General features: G+C 39.9%; 1 protein-coding gene across 4 annotated transcripts in view; it reads left to right on the top strand.

Annotated features, from left to right (window-relative positions):
• exoc6 (exocyst complex component 6) overlaps positions 1–12653 on the top strand; it is a 64461-nt gene that overhangs the window by 40967 nt on the left and 10841 nt on the right. For all 4 annotated transcript variants that reach the window (XM_030077157.1, XM_030077156.1, XM_030077155.1 and 1 more), the window contains 3 exons: positions 2172–2313; positions 7836–7909; positions 12302–12414. In XM_030077157.1, coding sequence (XP_029933017.1) covers positions 2172–2313; positions 7836–7909; positions 12302–12414 — 329 coding nt within the window. The remainder of the gene's footprint in view (positions 1–2171; positions 2314–7835; positions 7910–12301; positions 12415–12653) is intronic.

Genomic DNA, 12653 nt, shown 5'->3' with positions numbered 1-12653 from the left:
AATTACCGCTGTGTCTTCAGTCTTTGCGAGGTAGAAAGATGTCGCAAGAGTGAGTTGGCTGGAAATCTGCAGACGCCTTAAGGCAGCATGTGGCTACCAGCTCTTAAACATCTGAAGAGCTATATTTTATCTGTCACTTTTTGACAGGTCATCCCCAACATCCCACCATATCTGTTGCTTTTCACTTTTTGTGGTTTTTATCCTTCCTGCTTATTATTTTCTTTCCCTTTCCTTTTTTTGTTTTGATTTACAATTTCATTCATAATATCACTCACTTTTTCTTATGGAGACTTCCACGATGTTGAAAAGCGATTTTGTAACAGCATAAATTATTTTGATAAAATCGTCTTTATTGCATCCTCTGCTTTCATTTGCTGGGACAGTGCAAACCTTATAATAGCTCATTTGTGTCCCTCTAAGGGAAGTTGGTGAAGGAAAATGGCACAAGTGAAAGCAACCCTTAGATACACTGCTTAGAGTAAGCATGCAGCTCAGAGTGGACTACCTATCCACTTGGAGTCAGAGAGCAGCTTTGTTTGTTCCATCACATTTGGAGTTAATGAAATGATACAAATTAATTTGGAGTCAGTGGGAAGCCCAGACTGCTGCAGCACCGTGTATCACTGCTGTCTGTCTACCAGTCAGCTGTCAGCATGAAGTTGGATGTTACCAGGGATGTTGTGTGGCTCAAGTAAAGAAAGCCAAAAAAGGATTCTTGATTGTTCTGCGAGTAGGGATTCACAGTCCACCTTTTCAATACCGATACCATGTACTAATACTGATGCTCTCACTAAACAGTGTAGGCTTGGATTATTTGTTTGCAGTCACGGGACCAATTAATTGATATAAAATCCTTCTTTTTCCTAAAAACAGGCTTCTGTGTACCAGACATGGAGAAAATGAAGACAGTTTTCTGTATCAATGAGATGATATTTAGGGCTTTTTTGTATTAGATTAGTCTGGTCTAAAGTCTCCAAAATTAATAGTCCCTTTTAGCCCAGCATCAGCAGTGTATCCCTATTCATTAGATAAATGTACACATTGACTTTCTTATATCAAACATGTTCAGCGGGGGAATAAACACAAGAGATCTAATCAGTGATTTATATATTTCTGACTCACAAATCACTCCCTGACTACAAGAGTCACCTATTGTATCTTCACTGATGCTTTAGTATAAACGGTTTTGGTGCTTAACATTGTATTTCAAAAAGTTCACTGGTTTTGCCTCATCCTTAAAATTAGATTAATCACATCATCCCTGGATTTTTCAAAATGTTGCATGTGTGTTCCAGAGTTGTCACTGGTGATATGCTGCACTGTTTCTGTGTACAACAAACACTAACTACAAATTATAGACTCCATCAAAGTCATTCTAAGTTTTTCAAATACTTGGGGTGAGGTTTGATTTAGCTGTTTATCCCTCATGGAGCCAGTGGAAATTCAAACTCGGGAGTTTGTAAAATGGGTAAAACTAAACACACCCCAAACATTTGAAATTTTCAGAATTCTTTTTGTTGGGGCGGTAATCATGATGCAATGGAAATCTGCAGATGTTTATGGGTTTAGGATTATTTGTTGGTCTTGTGCTCTGTCTTCCCTGCATGCGTTAGGCCTTCTGTGGTCAATGTTTCATCTATAACGTGTGGAGAACACACTCCTGGGAAATGTTATTTTAAATCCTCTCAGATACCTTTTGGAGACACATGTACTGGCCCAACTACATAGTAAGAGTAAAAAAAAAACACTTATGGTCAGCAAAGCAGGTTTTAGGACTTTACAAATTATAGTATTGTTGATAATTGAAGGTATTTGTGAGGATTTCCAATGCATGTTAGCCCAAATCTAGAGGACAGCTAAGACAGGCGTGTCATGCTTGATTAGTGACAGATCATCAGGTATGGTATGCTTGAATGCTTTGACTGGCATATCTTTGTACCTGTATTCTGCTGCGTTTACCCATAATCTGAGGTGCAAGCTAACAAGTTATTATTTGTTTTTCCTCTCTTGCCTTTTATCCCCCATATCTATTTTACCCGCATGTTCTCTTCCACTCTCTTTTTCATATTTCCTCTTCTATAATTTTGCATCCTTTATTTTTCCTTCCAACCCTCTCTACCCCCTGTCGCCCTTTCTATCCTCTTTCCCTTTTTCTGTCCCTCTCTCTGCAGGGTAAAGTGGCCCAGACAGCTTGTATGTCAGCTTGTAAGCATCTGTCAACATCATTGATGCAGATGCTGCTGGACACAGAGCTAAAACAGATCAGTATGGGGGCCATTCAGCAGTTCAACTTGGATGTCATCCAATGTGAATGTGAGTATTAATTTAATGTATTTTTAATATTCCTTATTTGATCTGGATTCATAGACAGATTTGTAAATACCATCTGACGCACAAGCAGGGTAGGGAGGGTGGTGGGTCTATGAGTGATGTTGTTTGTGTTGTTCTGTATGTAGCCAGGCCACTGTTTTCTAAATTTTTCTGAGGACATCTTTTATAATGTTACTATTCATTTAACACCCAGCATCAGTTTATGAACCAACCTAAGATTTCACAACAGATTGGAGGAGTGATCAGAGTTTCCAGTTGGAATTGTAAAGGCTTAAATCAGCCAATTAAACTCAGTAAGGTGCTTGGACATTTTCAACATTTGGGAGTTCATATTGCTTTTCTTCAAGAAACCCATCTTAAACCATCCAGTCATACTAGGCTGTGGACGAGGTGGGTTGGCTAAGTGTATCACTCATCATTTCAGAGCAGATCAAGAGGTGTGGCAGTTTTAATTTATAAGTCAATTAATTTTATCTGCTCAGATATCTCTGCTGATCCAAACAGTAGATTTGTGATAATAACTGGAAAACTCTATGGCACCCCTGTGGTTCTACTGAATATTTATTGCCCTAATTGGGACAAATCTTGTTTTCCTAGATCAGGTCTCGCCTCAATACCTGACCTGACCACAAACCATCTTTTTCTAGGCAGGGATTTCAATTGTTGGCTTAACCCATCTTTAGATCACTCATCAACCAAAACCAGAGTGAATGAATGAATGAAAATTAACTAAGAAACGGATCAGTTGATAACATGACACCTTGATTAATGACAACATAATTTACCTTAGAAAGTTGGACAATGGACTGAAAGAAAGTTTCTTTAAAAAGTGCTTTTATTCTCCCTAGAATAAAAGAAGAAAATGCACAGTGACTGCATTCAATCACCTGCCAAATGCTGGCAAATTTCGACTGATATGTTAAAATCTATCAGTCACTTTGGCAAGTAACCAAAAAATGAAGATGGCTGGTAAATAGTATTAGTGGCAGATATTTTTGGAATGCACCAGCCATTGTGACAATAATCATTTAACTCCTAGTTTACTCCCTGTGTCTCCTGCATGCACCTGGTCAGATGCTTCCAGGTGTTTCTGAGCATAACTACAGCTGTCAGCGAGACAGAAGGGATGTCAGGATACATGACCATCAACACACAATCTGCGCTTTTCATTTCCACACCCTAATTTTAACCCCGAAGGCTTACTCCCTCATAGCACTCACTGCTCTTTGTAAGTTTGTAGGTGTGTGTGTGACATGGAAAGGGTGAGAATAAATTTACTCACATTAATTTGGTCACAGGGTAAAAGAAAAGCTTTAAGTCTTTAATGGTGGATAGTTGTTTTATACAGTTCAAAGAGGTTTTTGGACATATAAAATGATTAACCAAGATAGTTTTTGATTTATCCCAAATTAAACTGAAAATTGAATATCTCAGTCCCTGGCACAATTACTTATGATTTGTACTTTTATTTAATTTTTTCAAGCAAAGGCATTGAGCTACCCTTTATAAACCTAGTAGTTGCAACCCACTGGTGGATCCAACTCACAGGCCTGGTGGGTCACAGAATGAGGATCAAACAGTGTTCAATTTTCAAGAGCTACATGACTTCTTTATTGGATTTATTAAGTAGTATTACTTACTTTCTTTGCTTCACAAAATTGTTGGTGGATCATAAAGAAAAGTACATCTCTAGTCATGGGTTCCATTATGAAAAAAGTTTTGGGACCTTTATCAATCATTCTGAGGCAAGCCTCCTCCACTCATGTCACAAACTATCTCAGGTATGAGTTAGGCATGAACTGGCACTAAATTAAGCAGTTGCCTCTTAACCCCTTATAATACTGATAAAAGGATGTGTTTGGGGTTGAATCTCCTCTCATTTAGTCTCATTTCTCTCTTTTTTCACTTTCTTTTACTTTTAAGGAGCAAAGAAATCTGACAAGTGAAAGACAGAGACAAGGAAAGAGAAAGAGGGATGGTGATCTTTAGAGTGGGAAAGAAAGACATTGTAGAGAACATGTGAAAAAACTGTCAGTATACTTGGAAACGCGTAAGAGAAGCAAAGAACAGCTCAGTGGACAAAACAGTCATGGAAACCAGTATACTCTGTGAGAAGTGTACTTCTTTTTATGCCACTCCATGCCGGGAGGGGGTGCAGAACGGTCAGCTGTCGCCTGTTAAAAGTCAGCTTGACTCTTAAGCAATTGTGGTGGTGATAGAAACTGGCAGTGGCTATGGTGTATGTAGCAATGAAAAGAAGAGCTTTTGGATCCAAACACCTGAGGGACATGTTGGCTGGCAACACTGTGTTGGAACACGGCTTCAATACTGTCCTATGAACAATGTCATGCAAGGCTCAAACTACACATATGTACCCAGTTCATCTATCTTCATGTCATTTTATGTACTGGATGAAAGCAAGACATAAAATGTAAAATCAGAGTTCCCATGGAGGCAAAAAGTAAACTGGGAGAAATTGAGAGGGAAGCCACTACAGTGTACACAAAACGCTTTAATTGCAGCCTTAAAATACACAACATTTATTTGCTTACACAAAAAACACAGGGACACATATACACTATATTGACAAAAGTACTGGGCCTTTTAATTGTTGAATTCAGGTGTTTTATTCAGTCCCATTGCCACAGGTGTATAAACTCCAACAGCTAGCCGTGCAGTCTGCCTTTACAAACATTTGTGAAAGAATGGCTCCTTCTAAAGAGGTCACTAAATTCCAGCGTGCTGCTGTAATAGTAATGTGATAGGATGCCACTGATGCATCAAGTCAGTTGGTGAAGTTTCTTCCCTCCTAGATAATCCACCATCAGCTGTAGGTGGGATTACTGCAAAGTGGAAGCATTTAGGAACCACAGCAACTCAGCCACATATGGCAGGCCATGTAAAGTTACAGAGCGGGGTCGCCGAGCGCTGAGGCGCATAATGCGTAAAAGTGGCCAACGATCTGTTGACTCAGTAACTGCAGAGCTCCAAATCTCCTCTGGCATTAACATCAGCACAAAAACTGTGCACTGGGAGCTTCATGGGTTTCCATGGCCGAGCAGTTGCATGCAAGCCTTACATCACCGAGCACAATGACATAGAATGGCATAAAAACAGGGCTCTCAAGTTTTGAGTTCAGAGTGAGATTTTGGCGGTGGCGGGTTGAGGAGGAGGCAGTGGACGGGGGCCAGTTTTAGACGCTCTGCTGCCAATGATGAAGGCCAACAAACAATATGAAAAACCTTTATCAAACAGTGTTGAAAAATGACACAAGTTGCACCATCACAGAAACAGGACACTTATAATAAACCGTCCTGAGGAATTTGAATGAAAAAATCACGCTTCCAATGGAAACAATTAAAACTAGCATCAGCAGTAATCAGCTGCTCTATAAATGTAACTACCAAAGACATTCCAGACATGGCAGTGTAAGAAGGACCTTTAATAAGGACTACAGTCTCCTAGACATGTCTGCATGTAGACGCATGTCCTTGAGACTAGCAAAAAAAGAGAGGTTGCCAGTGTCCTTCCCTTTCTTGTTAGGGCTGAAGCCCTACCTGCAGGCCTTTTCTCTTACTTGTACAGCAGTTGGCTTCTCTGTGTCTCATCAAGTCAGACAAGACAGGCAGAGGAGGAAAAGAGGAGAAAAATTCCTCTTCAGCGTAATACCAGTTTTACACCAATCAAGCAAGTTTTACACAAGCAAGTGAAACCATTTACATTAGTAGAGGTCTCAGACTGGATATTTCATCCAGGTTAACTAGTGTCACAATATTCCAACCCAACAGAAATGCAGCATTTTCTCTAACATTAGATCAAAACAGGTCTTTACATTAATAATGTTGTTCATCAGCAGCTCCCATTTGGCACATGTGTAACATGGTAATATGGTGATATTGTAAGTTAAGTCAGTTGTAGGTAAATGTCAGATCACTCCACTACTAACATCCCATTGAGAACATCCACCTGCTTTGGCATTTGGCAACTATGGAGAGGACTATGAAGAATCCTCTCCACCCTTGGATTCTTCGAGAAATATTGTATGCCTTTAATGGTCCTCATAATTCCTCTTCAAAAAAGGGGACCATCAGGACCATGCCACACAGCATTTATCTCATTAATGGTGTGTGTGTTTCTGTAGTATATATTCAATAACTTGTTTGGTTTTGAATGGACACCCACAGACTCAAACTTAAAAATGACCAAAGACTACTAGTGGGTCCTGTATCAGGGCTATAGTGGTCGTAGCAGTAGCAGCAGGAGCAGCACATAGATACAGGGGGGTAACATGCCCTTCCATGAGCACTCAGGCAGAATCTGTATATTTGCGTGTATACACATATGTCTGTGTGCATTAGTATGCACCTTTTCCCTTGAGTCCTTTTAAGTGAAGACTGTGAACAAATGTGTATGTTTGTGTGTGTCCGGGTCACCCCAAGTTCAGTTGTGATTTCAACGATCCAGGAAACCACAAGGATGTCACAACAAAACAATATCTAATTTCCATTCTGTTCTGTTCTAATGTGACATTGACACTAGCGAATTCCTACAAAGCAATAGAGGGTCTGTTTATCATATCATCATAGCACTGACTTCAGGGAATTCACTGAGTTTCCACCGTTGAGGCAGTGATACTTTAACTGAAAGGCATGGTTCAAACAACAAGATTGAGCACTGGTCACTAGGGGCTTGCCATCGATGCTGCCAGGCCCTTTTGTATATGTATGTATTATTCTTCCTCTTTCTCACTAAAACCGATGCCCCAGGAAAGAAAATGCACCAAGTTTGGCACATAGCTTTATCCTCATGCTTAACAATGTGCACTAAAGTTTGTGGCAAATCCTGATGGTGATACTAAAGCATTGGTCGCAAGCTAAAAACGTATTTTAAAAAAAAATAAATCAAATCACTGATCAAATCACACTTGGGTTGTACACGCAGCTCAGTCAGTGCAACGTAACTTCCGCTGCGCAAAGGATTGTGGGTCAGAATGGCCAGAGAATCATGCTGACATGCATACTGCGAAATCTGACCGGGTGTAGTAGAACATCCTGGTACTCTTGGCATACTGCATCTGAAATACTATGTATTGGGACATACTAATTCTTTTTCTTGCATACTAAATAGTATGGTAGTATGAGTATTGGACCGCAGGGCTGGAGAAGGTGCCGGAACACAAGACAGGAGAACACAGAGGATAGGCTGAGGAGAACACTGGGAGGGAACAGAACAATCAGGGCTGATTACACAAACTCAGGACAGGTGTGGAACAGGGCTAGGCAAACAAGACTCTCAGAGCAGGTGTGGAGGAGTAACACAGGAAAACACTAGTCGTGAGTGACACAGCAGGGCAAAGGAAGCTACACCAAAACACAAGGAAAACACTGGGAACAAGTCCAAAGAGTCCAAACACAAAAGGCCAATTCAGAACCATGACAGTGTTAGAAGTTACAATAAAAAAGTAATGATGACTGTTTTCTCATTGAATATGTTTTCATTCTCAGTGTTTGCCAGCTCAGAGCCGGTCCCTGGCTTCCAGGGAGACACACTCCAGCTGGCCTTCATCGACCTGCGACAAGTAAGCTATGCCATCTAGTTTACTTACCTGTCTCACTTGGCCTCTTTCACACCTGAATGTACTTAACGTACCTGTAACCTCTCTTTTAGTGTTCACCTGTCTCCCTGCTGACGGACAGTTTGTACATTTGACATGTCTTGCCTCTCACCTGGCCCGTGCTCTTGACTCTCCTGTCTCATTTTTCTCATGTGTTTATCATGTTACCTGTCTTCCTTCTCATCTGGACTTTGACACCACTGTTACATTGCCTAGTGCACTTGTATTAAACTTGTCTCTTCTCTTTTCTTTTACTTTCCTTCAGCTTGGTTTTCTACTTATCTTCCCTGCATGTCTTGCCTAATATCTCATGTCTCTGATTTACATATCTTACATCCCATACAGTTTCATGTTTTGTTTATTGTGTATTTTACCGCTCATTTCTTTATATTTTGCTTTATCACTTTTCATTTCTCCTCAAAAGACCATACCCATGTTTGGCCCATTTACTAAAATTAACCCACATTTTACATTGCAACAAACCATTTTGCAAATCATGTGGGGGGCTACTAAAGATTTTACAACATATAATCAAAATCCCTTGATCTTCACATTTGAATTTTTGGTTTAAACACCTACCTTGTAATGTCCTGCTTCTAAGGCTAACAAAGTCATTCATACAACACAGAACTGATCATTGGCTGTGTAAAGCAAACTTTTTTCTGGCAGAGGCAGTTTCACTCCATCCAGTTTCAAGTCATCAGAACACAACAGTGCTGCTGTGTTTAGGAAAACTAATGTGGAGGACTTCATTACAGTGATGGAGGACTGGTGTCAAGACAGTATCAAGCCTCCGAAAGTTCATTTTTATATCATAGTGGAATGGATGGAAAACTATGGAGTGATTTTTTTTTTTTTAAATGCTATCAAACAGAATAAGTTTGCAATCAAAAAATCTTACTGCAAGTAAAATAAATGTGTGAATCAAAAGCAAATTAAAAACCTGTATTTGCAAATCCAAAAGTTTTGTTCGCAGGTTTTTTGATTTAGCATTTGAATTAGCATTTGAATCAGAAATGTATTTTACTTGCAATAAAACATTGTTTGATTACACCGTCAGTAGTTATGGTCTAAAATCTATTTTTTGACTGCACACATATCCTGATTGATTGCATAATAAAGAAACAAACAAACTTTTTTACATTTATTACATTAATTACAATAATTGTAAAATTAAAAAGTCCGTAACACTGTCCAAAACTGCACAGTTTTGAATCATAGTACTTAGAAAATTGCAATAATTTCAGAATTACAATACAAGTCAAATTGGCATCCAAGTATTGTGAATCCGATTCGCATCCCTACAGCACAGGTTACCTGAAGAATAGATGAAATTACTAGCCACAATCAAAAATACACCAGTGTTTGGCTGTGGTCGGTCTTAGTGTCCCAACTTAGAGGTGAATTATAGAAACATAAGAGAAGGTATGGAAACAGATGAGTGAGAGAGAAGAAGAGGTATTTGCAGTTAGGTTGACGGGTGTGTAACCCAATTCATTAGACAGAGATATGTCCATGTTCCCTTTCGTGTAGCATGGTTGGTTGACAGGTTAATCCTAGCCTCAGGTCCGAGTGTGATGAGGCATCAACAGGCTGAGGTTACACAGAGGTCGTCTTTTTGCTTTCCCTTTATCCTGTGGCGGAAACTACACATGGTACCAGAAATGTAGTATATACTACAACTTAGATTGAGTAGATGTCGCTCTTAATGTCTGCGCTTACATACCAGAGTAACCCGGCTATTGTCCGTGCTCTAGTTCAGTGGTTTTCAAAGTGGGGTGTGGCGACCCCCGGAGGTCCTTGAGGGGCTTCCAGAGGTCCTTAGCAAAATGAAGAAATAGTTTCATTGCAGTGTAATTTAGTTTACTAGAAATTGTTAGAGTGAAGAAAATGTGTTAGGGATGATTTTTGTTTTTACATTTTATCCTTTCTCATGACATGTAAAACAAGTGTTGCTTTTTTATTCATCAGCGGACTAATTTGCCTAATATTTTCAGTGAAAATACAGACAACAACCAGCTGAAGGAACCTTTACATTCCTTGAAAAGTAGTCCCTGGGAATAAAAAATGTCAGGTAACATGGGCAGACAACTGCCTATAGGGGCAGAAAAAGAGTGAGGTTTACGGTATACTGTATTATTTTTGATTCTGTACTGTATTACATTTGAATCATACAGGAATTTAATTTGTAATTTGAAAAGCGCTTGACAATAAAATTGTCTGCTAAGTCTCTCCCAGTTTTGCTCCGCACATAGACTAGAAAAGGGGAGCCAGGCAGAAATATGAATTCTCCTGACCACACTGACTATAGTTCTTCGGAAGCACTTTGTTTACCTTGTTCAGAATGATTAAACAGACGGCACATACAGTCTGTCCCATATGGGATATTTAGGTCCACTGACAATTGTGATTTTTGGCTTGAGAAAATGACCATTACCAACATATCCCCCAATTTTTTTTTAGAGCGCAAAATGGGCATCCCTTAAATAGCTAAAACAGCAAATCACTTGAACAGTCATAGGAAAAATAAATTATTTGTAATTGTTTATTAAACCATAGAACATCTATAGTTTAAATTATTGCAAATATATAAAACAGTAAAATATTTTTTAAAAAGCTTTAAAAAAAAAAAAAAAAATCTCAGTATTGTACACACCGACAGAGAGGGGATACAGAGAGCCCTTTATCATAAACTGTTATTACTTTATAATTTCATTAAATCCTTTGGTCTTTATAACCGTGTACTAAGAAACAACTTCTTGGGAACCAGGGAAACTCGGCCAATCTGTCAACACCTGACTTTGGCCAGTGTTTCCCTACTGATGTGATTGATCACAGCCCTTCAGAGCTTTCTAGTCCTCAACAACTTTCATTCTTTCATCAAAGACTATAGGAATAAATGTAAATCAAAAATTATGCTCATGCCTTTTTTAAAAATTGTAGCTGTGAACCAGTACATAGATGCAGCTGCAGCCTCTCAAGCTGTGCCTCATTGGTCAGAATGGAACAACAAAAACCAAGTTTCTGAGAGTTTGAACAGAGGGTTTGAAGTGGTGTAAAAACTCATCTAGTCTGACCTAGCCTTTACCTTTCCTCACCACTGGACCTATGCTCTGTTGTCAAACTCACAGTGAACAGGAGTCAATGGAGCAGAGCTCAGGAGCCAGGTCTGCCAATACATCTCCTTTTAGACCACACAATACAAGGCAGTGGGACAAAAGAATACAAGAGGAGATGTTCAAAGTGAAGCCTCCGAAGTAGATAAAGGAGAAGGAATAGAGAGGGGTTTCTAGAGTTTCAGAATGCCGCCCTGCCTTATTGTCTGAATGTGAAGGTGATACTGGGGAGGTTCACAACACAACATAACTCAAAGCAGCTAGACCGATGGCACCGAGCACAACGCATACCACCGCCGACACCATGCACTTCTCAAGATATGCCACTTCCACGTCACATAGTTGACCAAATCAGAATGTCAGTTCTTACTTTACATGCTTCTAAAGCTACATTGAGCAATATTACATGCATTTTTGCTGTAAAATGAGCACTTGCATCACTGTAGGTATGTTTTCCACCATACAATTTACAGCCACCCTGGTGTTATTTCCTGGTTTTAGCTTTCTGTATTGGTCTGAAGAAGATCCTCCTCTGCCCTCCACTTCACCCACGCATCTTCATCCGAAACCTCTCTGAAACCACCCATTCTGCAGATAAACGTATCCAAATTTCAGATCAGTGGCACAAGTGCTTCGTTTTTGACAGAAATTTAGTGAATTTGCTCAAGTTTCAAAGGGTTAACCGCTGTCCCCATCAGTGTGTGTAAGCATGAGCGCTAATAACTATTGTAGGGGATGCCTGTACTCTACATGCCTGTTCATGGCCTTTCATTTAACTCCAGGTGAGAATAATGGCATTAGTGCTAATCTCTTTGCTGCCTCCTTCTCAATCTCACTTGATAAATAGTATTAGTGCTCAGTTGTTCTTTCACTATGCCTCAACATGACCCATACACCCAGCTGTTTCACCCTGTGACATTAGCATATACTGAGAAGCGTGTGTGTGTGTGTGTGTGTGTGTGTGTGTGTGTGTGTTTAGGGGATAATCTCCATTAGGCTAAGAAGGGGTTGTTGGGGGAAGGGGCTCAATGGAAATGTTTTGTCATTTTAAGAGCTATGCTCTCTCTCTCTCTCTCTCTCTCTCTCTCTCTCTCTCTCCTTTCTTTCTTTCTTTCTCTCTCTCGCCCCCTCTCTCCATACAAGTTATAACAGGTTCCGTTGTGTGTCTAAAGGTTAAATACTGATCATTTTGGTATGTTTGTGTGCGTGTGTGTGTGTGTGTGTGTGTGTGTGTTCGCAGCTCCTGGACCTGTTTATGGTGTGGGACTGGTCAACCTACCTGGCAGACTACGGCCAACCAACCTCCAAATATCTGAGAGTGAACCCAGCCACTGCCCTGGCTCTGCTGGAAAAGTGAGTGCATCTGATATGTATACACTGTGAGAGACGTGACAAGGTATTTCACCAAAAACATAATAAACCTTTTTGTGATACATAACACTTACCGTTAAGCCCCATTTTGACCAATCAGCATGAAAAGTTAATCAGCTCTTTCTTAGCCTGTGACTAACCCTGTCCACACAGTTCTGTGCAACTCCATTGATAACATTTTTAGGTATCCTGCTAACAAACAGATGGAAAAAGGTGAAAAC

This window comes from Myripristis murdjan, chromosome 19 (genome assembly GCF_902150065.1).
Source record: "Myripristis murdjan chromosome 19, fMyrMur1.1, whole genome shotgun sequence".
Taxonomy (NCBI): domain Eukaryota; kingdom Metazoa; phylum Chordata; class Actinopteri; order Holocentriformes; family Holocentridae; genus Myripristis; species Myripristis murdjan.
The sequence above is the reverse complement of the archived record's forward strand: the minus strand, read 5'-3'. Positions and strand labels throughout refer to the sequence as shown.